Source organism: Gobius niger (assembly GCF_951799975.1).
Source record: "Gobius niger genome assembly, chromosome: 7".
In the NCBI taxonomy this organism is placed as follows: domain Eukaryota; kingdom Metazoa; phylum Chordata; class Actinopteri; order Gobiiformes; family Gobiidae; genus Gobius; species Gobius niger.
In genome coordinates this window covers 15,389,107-15,402,222 of record NC_136858.1, presented here as the reverse complement: position 1 = coordinate 15,402,222, position 13,116 = coordinate 15,389,107, and the positions used below count along the sequence as shown (strand labels likewise).

At 42.1% G+C, this 13,116-nt stretch overlaps 1 protein-coding gene across 2 annotated transcripts in view; it reads left to right on the top strand.

Moving 5' to 3' along the window:
* LOC306965466 (cGMP-dependent protein kinase 1-like) overlaps nt 1-13,116 on the top strand; it is a 189,361-nt gene that overhangs the window by 152,165 nt on the left and 24,080 nt on the right. For both annotated transcript variants that reach the window (XM_079559918.1, XM_079559917.1), the window contains exon 7: nt 323-417. In XM_079559918.1, the coding sequence (XP_079416044.1) occupies nt 323-417 (95 nt within the window). The remainder of the gene's footprint in view (nt 1-322; nt 418-13,116) is intronic.

Genomic DNA, 13,116 nt, shown 5'->3' with positions numbered 1-13,116 from the left:
ACTTCTACATTGACTGCATTCATTCTTTATGCGTAAAAAACAAACAAACAAAGGGCCTTCAAAAGGTAACACGTCTACAATCACCTGTTGAAGGACAAAAGGCTGAAGGAATTAAAAAAAGAGAGAGAAAAGAACATTCCTCTGCAAACTGCAATGACTGTATTGTATGAAAAAGAGCTATTTTGGATTTTTGTTTGTATTTATCAAGCCCTCACTGGAAAGAGACTCAAAGAGAGGCTGAATGATGAATACTTTTTTTCTTTGATCTAAACATTTTTGTGTTTTGATTTTTTTTTTCTTCTTCTTCTTCTTTCTTTCCCAGGCGGACGTGACCAGGTTCGAGCGAGTGGGTGGAGAAGCGGTGTACGTTCGCAGCCTGGTAAAAGGAGACTGGTTTGGAGAGAAAGTGTTCCAAGGGTAAGCTCTCTCCAAATAACGCCGCCTGATAGAAAGTCTCCCACGTCTCCTTCTCCTCTGGTCTCCACCCTCAACAGCTCTTCTCTCTCATTCTCACTCTGCCTCTAGGATTCTTTCGGAGACAATTACTTGCACCTAATTCACTTGTAAGTCAGAGATGCTATTTTTTTTACTTTTGCGCTCCTTGATGGTCGTGGGCTGGGATGAAAGAGGAGAGGTGGCGTACTTTGTAGCGTCGGACAGGAACGCAGGTGTGTGAAGAGAGAGGTGAGGGAGCAGGGAGTAGAGGTGAAACACGACATAGGATACCTATCCTTCAATGCAGCTGTGGCAGTCAGTCAGGGCGAGCGGGCTTTAGCAGAGCAGTGTCTCATTCATTCAGATCTTGGTCAGGAACACCCAGCTGGAGAATCAGCCTACGTAGTTTTAGATTGATGAGGGAAAGCAAAGTACCCAGACTGACAAATAAACTCCACATAGGAAAGCCCTTCTCAAAATGTGGGCAAAACAAAGCCCTGGGGTCAGACGTGTCCCATGTAGCCCTGACATCTGGCCCGCAAACATGGCTAAGCCTCAAACGATATAGGTAAAAGGTGTACAAGAGCAATATTTTTATTGACATACAGAAAAATAATGCATACTACTGCTTTCTTTATACTGTATGTATTGAGGTAATGCCAGTCTATTTAAGAATTGTACCCATTTTGCCCCCCCCAGAGCTAGGGCGTGGGCTCATCATTTTTGTAGTTTTATAGTTAAAAGATGGAGAGCCGAACCTACCCATGTTTGCCCAAACAGTAATATTGTTCTTCACAAAGACCAAACGGGGTGAAATTGACAGTATTTTATGTATTTTAGTATTTTAGTGTTTCGATCCTTGTTCTGTGCAGTCGTAGTTTTCATAGGGGTGGCCCCGTAGTGCAGAGGTTAGTGCCTCCGCTTCACAGCTAGAAGATCCGGGTTCAATTCCCACTTGGTCGGGGCCTTTCTGTGTGGAGTTTGCATGTTCTCTCTGTGTCTGCGTAGGTTTCTTTGGGTACTCCAGTTTCCCCTAACACTAAAAACATGTGCAATAGGGGAATCCTCCAGCCAGGTGATTCTGACCTGGCTCCACATCATGGAGGTCCCCGGGTTGCCCCAGCGGCATCGAAGGATGGGTTAAATGCAGAGGACAAATTTTCCTACGGTGACAATAAAGTATACAAAAATAAAGAAACAATCCTTTGGGGGCCAGAGGAGCGAGGCTTGGGCCGGCAGCTCATGGGCCTGATGTTGCCTACCCCTGCCCTACACTGACTTAGACTCAAACCTGAAACCTTCTTGTTGCGTGCCGAGAGTGCTAATCACTTTGACACTTGCCCCTGTTTCAAGCACAAGTTGCGTGGTAAGTCATTTTAACTGGTGATCAGTAGTAGTAAGTACTTGATTTTATTACTTCAGTAAAAGTAAAGTAAAGTTAGAGGAAAACCAGGAGGAGATGAAGTGACTTGGTTTAAAAGAATAAGATGCAGAGCAGGATAGATTCCCCTTGAACAATAGGTTTGAACAATTTTAGGCTAGATCCATCACAAAAAAGCTAATTTGTTATCCGACACTTAATCTCACTGAAGAAGTAATCAAATTGTTTCTTATCAAAAATATCTTATTTCCCTCAAGCTAAGAAATTGTAATTACAATCATCGTCTGTTAAGTACTTTTTTTTCTCTCTTTTTCGCGCAATCACAGGCAATTAAGTGTTTTTGATGTTGCTGTTTTGATAAGTGACAGTGAAGAATCTTCACCATCTGAAGTGACACGCCGTCTGTGCCTTAATTCGAGAGCTGCCGTGTCACTGATAGCAATCTACATAGAAAATTGCTTCCGTGATTGGTCCGTGGGGCTCGATAGTCATGCGCCGTCGTGCAGCTTTGATTCAAGACAGTGTCGTGGAGACGCTCATGGCTTTTCTTTAAGGCGTTTCGTGCGAGAAGAATGTGTCGGTGACGGGCAGGATGCATGTGCGTGTCCTTGGCGGAGGAAATGAACTGGTCTTTGTTTAAGCAGAAAAAAGATGTGTGGGCGGAGAAGAGTGTGGCTTTTAGAGCCTAATGAAAATGGTAAGGAAGCAGCGGAATGCATGTTAATGTCATTGAAGCAAGTATGGTCTTAAGATGTGGCGCAGCCAAGCCGGGGCGAGCGTGCACTCAAAATGCAAAACCGAAATCCGATTCATCCACATCAGGTGACAGGAGCAGCAAGTTCATATTTTGTTTGTCTTTAAAGTTTTAATCTTATACTTTGTTTACAACGTACCATAAAATAACCAGTCTTACAAATGGTAAATGGTCTCAACTTATATAGCGCTTTTCCACCTACAGCAAGTGGAAAAGCGCTATCTGAAAAAAAAAGCGCTTTACAGCAAGGGTCCACTCACCCATTCATACTCTCATTCATACACCAATGTACGCAGACACTGGGGGCAATGTGGGTGAAGTGTCTTGCCCAAGGACACAACAACAGTGTGCACTTTCAGGAGGTGGGATTCGAACCCCCGACATTTCGATGATAAGACGACCCGCTCTACCATCTTCGCCACTGTCGTAAATGCACATTGATTGACATGCACCCATTTGAAATGAACAGTATCGATATCGACTAATATGACCCCAAAAGTATCAGCATATTGGTTTGAACAAATGTCACCAACTGCTCCACTCTGCTCACGATGACACAATCCACTTTCAAGAAAATGTTGCAAATTCAAGTCCCCCTGTTTTATTTTCATTCCATTTTGCCACCAGAGGGCTGTGCTACGAAGCTGGTTGAACTTAACCTGGATTTGTTCCTGTAACCCGGGTTGACAAACCCTGACATGGATCTTTTGGTGGATAAGTGGCACTGGTTCCTGTGAAACAGGAGGAGTCAGCGCCAATCGGCCGATCACGACACAGTTCATCTGAATATCTAAATCTATCACTAAACTCATGACAAATGTATTATACAGCGCCGTCAACAGCACAAGCTTGAACCAAGCCTCCATAATGTAATGTATTTTCACAATGTTCACAATCAACAACACTTAAGCCTTAGGTGAACGAGAAATAAGCCTTTGTCTATGTCATCGTCTACATTCTCCATCAGCCAAATGTGGAGAAAAAGTTACAACACGATGTCGCAACTTTTAAAATCCATGAAAATCCAAACTTCTCTCGTCGCTAGTGATGTGACGTTCATGAATGACCGGCTCTTTTGAAAGGGTCTTCAAAGCAGTACTAAGTAACTTTTTTACCATAATCAATCGTTTTTGTAATCCCTCTGGGGGTAATACAAGTGTTAAAGGGATGATTGGAGGGTCTTTCATCTCCTCCTGGTGTCATTGGCCAGAAAACTACACTTGCAACTTTCCTGCCTCCGACTCGGCAGCCCCCAATACACACTGATGGAAAACATCTCCCTCGCTGCTCTCAGTTGTCTAGTAATTCACTTTTGGCTCACATATCTGAGGTTTATGAGATGGTACAGGTAAGTCCAGTGATAAAATATCTCCATTGTATAATTGGATTGTGGCACAATGTACAATTTCTCCTCTCTCACTTTGTCTTTTCTCAGTGTAATATTTACTCTCATGGACAATTCTTGAGTAAAAAAAAAAAACGCAACATGCCACGACAGCTGCAGTAGTAGTGGCAAAAGTTACTTAGTTCTGCTTTAAGGTGAACGGTTCAAACCGGATCTCAATAGTGAAAAGAATCCCCCCTGAATGAACGCAAGAATCAGCCCAACAATGGAGCAAGCGACACAAGTGAAAGCTTTTTGCACCAATCAGTCCCATTGTGATTTTAGATAATTTTAATAAAAAAGTGCACCTTTTATCGATCGAGTCTTTGAAATTGTGACTTTATTAAAATGTTATATTAAAAAGAGCCAGTCTTTTGAACGGCTCTTTGAAATGAACGGACTACTCGCCGCTGCTCCAGGTGCTAACTCCTCCTCACTCCCTACATGCACTGCAGTGTTTGGGTGACAGAGTGGATTATTCTCTCCTTTGATTGGTCAAGGAGCCTCTTATCAGAGCAGGACATGTTTTCACGGAGATCTATCAGTTAGAAGGTTATCCAGCTTTGCAGTACCGCAAAACCAGGGCCTAGCGTGATTGCCTTATAGTCATATTGTAAGTTTGTGGGATAATGGACAAAAACAACAACAAAACCCTCAAAAAGATGTCTTTGACAGGAGTTCCCCTATAAAACCCTCTATCTCCCCCCCGAATTGTGGTCTGAAATGGCACAAAGGCCATTACCCTCGAGTGTTTACTCCTCAGCTCCCAGTTTGCCCTGTCTCGGACTGAGTACACAGCCGCTCATATGACACTGGGACCTTGAGAGGGCTCGAAAATGGTTTGAAGTGTGCTGTGTCTACAAAAGGTCAACTATAAGCCCTGTGCACCCGAGAGAGAGCGCGCGCGCCGCAGCATGCTCGCTCGCTTGATTGAATGATTGCACGGACCAAGGAGAGCTGCCTGTGTCATGAAAATGTCTCCATCTAGTGGCGAACAGAGGCAAACAACTCCATCTGGACATCTGGATAGTGTCGTCCAAGTGATAATAAAAAGTAGGGGCTTACAGTAAGGCCAGATGGAAGATAAATTAGCGCTTTAATCAAATCCTAACTGATAATTTTGCACGGACTATTTCCGGTTCAAAGCGTCCCCGAGCGTTCGTGGAAGAGAGCTGGTTATTGTTGACGTATAGCAGCTGGAGGTGAACAGATGGTGAGTTTTGTGTTTATTTATTAATTTATTAACCATATGCAGAAAATAATGACTATAGGGTGTGGTGGATGGCTGGACATTAAAATGCATAGGAGACACAGGAGGCCGGGGGACACTTGATCTCTTGTTAGCTGGAGGAGACGGTATAGCGGCAAATGGAAATTGAATCTTTTCTGAACTAATGGGTAAAAACAGCACAGGATTAAAAAGAAAATGACACTAAAGATGAATGGGGGTGTGTGATACCATGAAAATGCATGCAGCAGTACAAACTATAGGTGTCTAGCATAGTATGCGTGGTACAAAAGTGACAGTGCAAGTTTTAGTCCATATTAATATTAAAGCTCTGTGCGCACACAAACAGAACATTTGTGTCATCATCACTTACCACTAAATTGAAGGCCGTAGACACTCCAGACCTCAGTGCCGCCGCTCCTGATACGCTCATAATGTGCTGTGTGCATCGGGCATCAAGTGCTCTGAGGGGAACCACACTGAGGCCATTGTCACTGCATGGCGGTGTACAGTATTTGTGTTGGTGTTTTATTCACGATGCATATCCCGTATTCAGGGAGAAAGATTGAAATGTGTGGCAGTCAGTGTTGAAGGTAATGTATTACAAAAGTAACGAGATACAAAAATATATAACTTTTTTCAGTAACTAAGGAATAAAACATATAGAAAATATAACTGAAAGAAAATACAGGAATATATCAGTCATGTGAACGGTAAAATGCCGAACTCCCCCCAAATAAAATGTAGCATGTCAAATAAATGGTGTGTAGGATCTGCAGTGACGTGTAGTTTATGTCGTCAAAACAAAGAGAATGGGGAGAGCGAAGAAAAAGGAAATCTTTGACTGCATTTTTAATATTTTAGTAGCAGTAGTGGTATATTTTCTTCAGTCATTATGAACACTTAGTTCTTAGGTCACATGTTTTCCAAAGATCTTATACATTAGACAATAAGAAAAACGTGCACTTATTCTGCCTAACCCCTTTTACAACTGTGACTCTGTGTCCAAAGATGACACATTATACAGTTTCTCTTATGCCAACGATGGTAACACATAAGCACAAACTTAAACTTCAGCAATCAAAATGATGTTATGCATACTCGATTATCTTCTTTTCTAATGATCTTCATTCAAGTGTTCTATACTCCATCATGTTTAACTTGTACATTTTTTTAAATGCTTTAATAGTTTTGGAGCCCTTAAGTTGAATAGGTAAACCTACGCTTCGCCATAGGTTTTTGTAGCAGATCAGTTCCTCCGAGGTTGTATAAAGATTCTTTAGTTTGATTTGAAACATCTCTTGTAAACACTGAGGAGGCATGAGATTGTGCCTTGGATATCACAACTGCTGTGTAAACATCAACATGATGATGCAAGATGCAAGAAGATATTTAGTCTAATAAAAAGTGGATTTGTTGGAGCAAGGTATTCTGCATGGCTGATCACTCTAATTGTTTTCTTTTGCAATAAGAAGATAGGTTGTATATTAGTTTTATAGGTATTCCCCCATATTTCCACACAATAGCTAAGGTATGGGAAGAGGAGGGAATTGTACAGTATATATAATGCATTTTGATTCACAGAGGGTTTGATTTTACACAGTATGGCAATAAGTTACATTTTTTGGCTTTAGTGTATTTATGTGCGCTTTCCAATTTAACTTTCTCAGTTTATCCATCCATCCATCCATCCATCCATCCATCCATCCATCCATCCATCCATCCATCCATCCATCCATCCATCCATCCATCCATCCATCCATCCATCCATCTTCTTCCACTTGTCCGTTGCCGGGTCGTGGGGGCAGCCATTGGAGCTGCCCAAATCACATTGCACCTGCCCCTTATGGCTCCTCCTGCAGGTGCTGGGTCCACAGAAGGACGGCCTCATGGTTCCAAACCGGGCCTGTTGGTCTCTCATATGGGGCTTCTGAACCGCTCTTTGTCTGACCTGTCACCCAGGACCTGTTTGCCCTGGCAGACTCTACCAGGGGCACGAAGCCCCAAACAACAGAGATCCAGGATCATTCGGGCGCTCAAACCCCTCCACCACGTTATGGTGGCGGTTCCAGGAGGGGATTTTTTCAGTTTATGTTTTGCCAAAAATAACTCCAAGTAGTGTAACTCAGCTACAGTCATATGTAATACAAACATATACGGTTCTAAAGCTGTAATCACTAAAATAGAATATAATACATTTTTGGAGTACCTTGCCCAACACTGGTGCCAATGCGACTGATGATACAACGCATTGACGGGAATCTCACTTCTCACACGGCCCGTTCATACAAACGTGGTATATTCGCGAGGAAACCTAAGGTCAGATGTCCTGACAAAACATTAGTGTCAAGTAGAGTTCTCTGGTGCCGGTGCTCACAGCAGAGAAACGGTCTGGCAGTGTATTTTAAAAACATGTCAGACGCTGGTCCTGCCCACGATTTCTGTAACATTTTATCAGTTCTATTTGTTATGCAGAGTACGAAATGAATCAGGGCTCAACTGTATGGCGTGTATAATTAGACTGAAAAGGCTATTCAAAGCCTTATTATTATTGAGGCCATTATGCTTTTGTGTAATCAACAGAACCGCACGCCGTCTTCAAATAAACCCTTTGCGTCGGCTTTGCATTGTTCCCGCTCCTCGTCCTTTGTCTCAGAAGTGTCCCGAGAGAAAGCCCTATTGAAATATTGAAACGTGCCTTTGATGGTCAAGCATGTCTCCAATTTAAATGATTGAGACGGCGGCCATCTTGGAGGACAGGGGCTTTTGATCAGGGGGCTCTCAGGCGCTGCGTCCGTCTAATTAGAAGTTAACCGTGTGCGTCTGCGCTCGTGAAACTCAAAAGGATGTACTCTGAACCATGAAGGCGCAGGCTTTGATCCTCCGGGCATGAAAAAAAACATATTTACAAATGGACAAGTGGACATAGCTGACAGAAATGTAATCAGCCTTAAGGAGAGAGCTACCACCCAACACACTTTTGGATCCCATCCATCTGAGAACCACTAAACAACAAACCTTCTGTGTGAGCATCTTGTTAGGTCATAAATTGGAATTCTGGTTTGGATGAATCAAAAAAGGTTCTTTGCGCATGGTATTGTACCAGCATAACAGAAGTGTAATGCAATCGATTTATTTCATCACTTTTGTACAGCAGTATGACCTTTGTCACTACGCCAAAGCAAATTGCATTTGAATATTGTTTGGAGAGTGTCCAAAAGGAAAAGCAAATATATTTTGTGTATGTAGTTGCAAGCACAACCTATAGCCGAGGGTTAAAGTGGAACAACATGATGTAACTGCTCACACTGTGACTTCATTGAAAATGATTTATATACAGTCAAAAATATGGCAACATAATAAATATGTTAAGCTATAATTGTGTCAGGTTGAATTTAAAGCTACAGGGGTGTGTTGTCAGACACTTTTCTTAATTATTTTCTAAGTGTGGATAATCACTTGGCGGCAGGTATCATTGCTTCTTAATTGCCTTAAAATGAGTTCTGTCTCTTTAGAGTGAGCTGGCTGTGTTCCCAAAGGACTACCAGTCCTACTACTGGTTGTAAAAAGTTGTCCAAAAAGGCACAATTTAACTTCTCTGCTACCATCAGTCTCATATAGCCTCCAAAGGTTATGCAATAGTCAGTTATGCCACATTGTTATGTGGCTGTAGTATGTGCAAAAGGATTCTCTCATCATAACATGTCTATTGACAAAGATCAAGGAGCAATGTTGCTATGCATGCTAGCTCTATATAATTGGGTGTTCTATGTTGAGATAAGGCTATATAGGTCTCAATAATGGCATTTGCCAACCCTGCACAAGATATAAGTACAAAGGGATTTTCAGCTTATGTGACATAATACTATAGTGCCCATGGTGTTATATTACTCTGACTGGCACATTGGTGGCACATGCGCTCTTGAGAGGCACTTCAGGCATTTATTCCTTTAACAACACAGTCATTAGGATCAGACTTATATGATGAAATAGAGACACTACACCAAAACAAACACATAATGTCATTTTCTGTATTTGTTATGACAAATTAGATTACCATAGTGTGCAATTGCTTGAAAGTCAACATGTTTATGGCACGTTCTCAGGGTTGCTCAGATGCCACTTCTGGCTGATCTTGTGCCAATACCACAGATTTTCCTAGCGTTGGTGTCTCAATCAATCCAGCAATCCTTCAAAAGTCACAGTAGACAATGTATTTTGATTCAGTTCACCTTTATTTAACCAGTGCAAAATGAAAACTGACTGAATAAAAAAAAAACAGCTTTAATACACAAGCTATGTGATCCCTTTGATGGTCCCACTTAAGGCGAAAGGATTGTCACCATTACTGTGACATAGCTACAATGCTGAAAATGCTTCCTATTTGCTTCCTACGATCAAGCTCAGCCCGGGTTTCTGTAAGTGCTGTGGGTCTTTAGATGAAGCGTCTAAATCCTTGGTGGTTACTTTGGATATATACGTAGCCGACCACACTGGCTAGCAGCTGTGTACCTCCCTGACAGACACTAAGCCTCGAGGTATTGGCACTGCCCAGTAGCTCCGATGCTCCGCCGATCTTTCCACCGGTTCTATCTCAATGTAACTGCACTTGACGTCATCACCATAACCCCTTCCTAGGACACCGAGCTCACCGACCAATTATCGCTTTATATGAACTCTATCTTACTGAAAATCAACACCGCTATCTCGAAGAGCGGACTAGGACGGTCCCGATACAGCGCGCACCTGCCTGTAGAGATGTTCGCAGTGGATTTCTTTTCACCCGTTGTCACAATTAAATCAAGGCACTCCGTCCTTGGCTTAGCGTCAGACTCGAGGCCCAGAGCTGGCGTGACAATGAATGTGCTCGACAGATATTGTCCGCAGATAGGGTTTCACAGGGGAAAGCCGCTAGCATCAACGCTGTGGCACACTATAAGTTGTTTAGCCGGGCCGGAGTGCGGCACAGCGGGACAGGTGCGGCGAGTTACCGTCTCATATGAAACCACGGTGGTCTCTTAAGCATGAGCGGAGATTATGTAAGTGGCATTTCGCTGCACTGTTGTGACGGATCGCCATGGTTAGGCTAATGTAAACATGGCGCCGTTACTTATTTTAATAGAGTTGCTAGTGGAATGTTAAACCATTGGGGAAGTTTAAGATGTAACATTTTCTATTCATTGACAAGAAAGTGGCACAAATACATTTGGTATAATGTGAAATTCATAAGATATGATCCCTTTATCTAATGCTGCATTCATAATGCCTTAAGGAACTGGGGGAAAATGTTTTCCCCAGTTGGAATATGTAAATGAACGAGAGAGGCAAAACACTGGAGAACCTGACTGCGGAAATCAGCCCATTTGTTAGTTTCACGTTAATGTGAGTTTTTTTGGTTAAACGCTGCAACTTTGAGTTTAGAGTGAGCTGTTGTCTTCCTCGAAGTAACAGACATGCCTGACATTAAAGAGATAATTCAGGATTTTTGAGATAGGGCCTCATTTCCTAGTTATCTAGAGTGTTGTTGGTTTCTGGAGATTAAAAACAGTCTGACCCAAGCACGGTGCACCTGAGGCAAATCACTGATAACACCAGACTACCCATATGCCTGTGCTTGGGTCAGACTGTTTTTAATGCAGGCTACTAGTTACCATAGACATACACTAGCCTAGCACCACTAAACTCTTCAAATATAAGGACTGCGTGAATTAAAATATATATCCAGAAATCAACAATACTCTGGATAACTAAGAAATGAGGCCCTATGTCCAAAATCCTGAAATATCACTTTAATTTAAAGGTCCTATATCATGCAAAATCGACTTTTTAGAGCTTTTAGCCATGTTGTTATGCTATTTCCTTATCAAAAACACCCCCAGAGTGGTTTGTGGCTTCATTCACGCAGCTCTCAGTAATCCTCCTGAATCCTGCTCTCTGAGCAGCTGCTCCGCCCTCTCCTGGTGAACGACTGACCTGTTGAGTTGTGTCGTAACAGCGGAACGGAAGTGCTCGACGTCTGTAATGTAATGTCTTAATTCTATGCTTACGGCCTGATTTTAATTTGTGAACCACCCTTTTCATTATTTCTGTTGTAAGAAATAAATAAATAAAGGAAAAGGAGAAAAAAAAGAGCGTCTGAACAGATCAGTCATGTTTGCGCTGCAGCTGTGAAGATGGAGCTCCTTATAACCTAATCTGGACACACCTGTTCTTTATTCTTACCTAACGATAATGTCACGGAGAAAAAGAAGCGTGTTTGGCTACGTGGACAGGGGTATATACAGTCTATGATTCAACCTTCCTAAAGAAGAGGCCACTCCCGTCAGAAGTTTTTTTTTTTTTTTCTCCGGGATTCAGCGACTATCACCAAAATATAGTTTTTCTGTGACTGTCACTGATGGATGTTTGGTGAACCTTCACCAGAATCAAAGTGGATTAACTTTTATAACCAACGCAAGTCCCATAATGTAAACAGCGATGGACCAGAGTGGTGAGTCAATCCAAACGTGTGTTAGCATACTAGCATGTGTGTTAGCCATTTTTATACCATGGTCTGGGTGAATACTCGATTCTGATTGGCTGGTGGGTGCTAACAAGCATGCATTATTTTCGTATAACCACACACGTAGTCCGGTAGGTAAATCACTGGGATATCACTCCGCTGTGGGCATCGCCATAGCAACGCATGACACAGCTGAATCAGATAAACTTGTAATTAGTGACTGACAGGAACGTATGAGATGGATTTTGTGGTTAATTTCAACGTTTTTGGCCAAAACAAAACGTTTGATAAATGGGAAGTAAGAGGAGAGTGAGCAGCTAGGTTAGCTACTGTTAATAAATAATAATAATAATAATAATACATTTTATTTGTATAGCGCTTTTCAAGACACTCACAGACGCTTAAAATATATATATAATATGAGCTTTCCATTTCTATTGAAAACGGTTAAGGCACTATTCATGATTTTCAGGCGTACATAAAATGATCCTGCATTTAAGCATATTTGGCTGGATTAGTAAAGTCAAACATAAAAGTTTCAGTTCGTGGGGCCCGGGTGTAAGCGACTCCACCGCAGCTGTTTCCATAAACAGTTGAGCTGGTTGAGCTAGCTAGCTAGCTTCAGGTTAAACAGCGTAAAAGTGAAATAACTCCTGCCCACGAGTGCCGCACATCGGTGTTTACTTCCACGGAAAAGTGCCGGGTTAGTCCTGTTGTGTTGTGATTCTGGCGATGCAGCGTGTGCTGATGTTGTTTGGTTGCGCCTGACTGAGATCCTCGTAATAGCTGCGGAGAAAGTCTCGCTCTGAGACGAGCCTTCAGTGACCGGCTAATAACCCACATAAAATTGTCCCGGTGGTCTGGCATATTTAGTGACTTTAGTAAATGAAACAAACATTTATTATAAATGTTACGTTTGTGGGACCATGGTATAAGTGGATTAAACAACTCGGAGCCGTGCATTAGACGGTTCTTGACTCCGCGATGAAGCTGTGTTGCAGATGTCAACTCCTTATAACTGCATTGTGAAGTATCTTCACTTATTGCTGTATATTTATATTACGGTAAAGTATGTGCGGAGAGAGGGGTCGGAGTTAACTGAATCGAAGCGTTGTGTCTTCCGGGTTTGAAAAATACCTCCAGAAAACACTTATATTTATCACAAAAATGAGTGCTCAATAGCGGTAGAGGTACAATCATTCATATAAATGCCTATACTTAACTTTGGAATGGCTAAAATAGCATGATACAGATCCTTTAAACTTCATAACCATACATTCATATTTTTTTCTGCTTCTTTTTACAAAAATGTTCAGTGGCTTTTGGGTCATTTTGATAAGCCACTGAAGCCCGCAGCCTTCGGGTCAAAATGACCACATTAGTAAAAAGAACATTTGAGTGATGTTTTATAAAACCAACAAACTAACGTTTG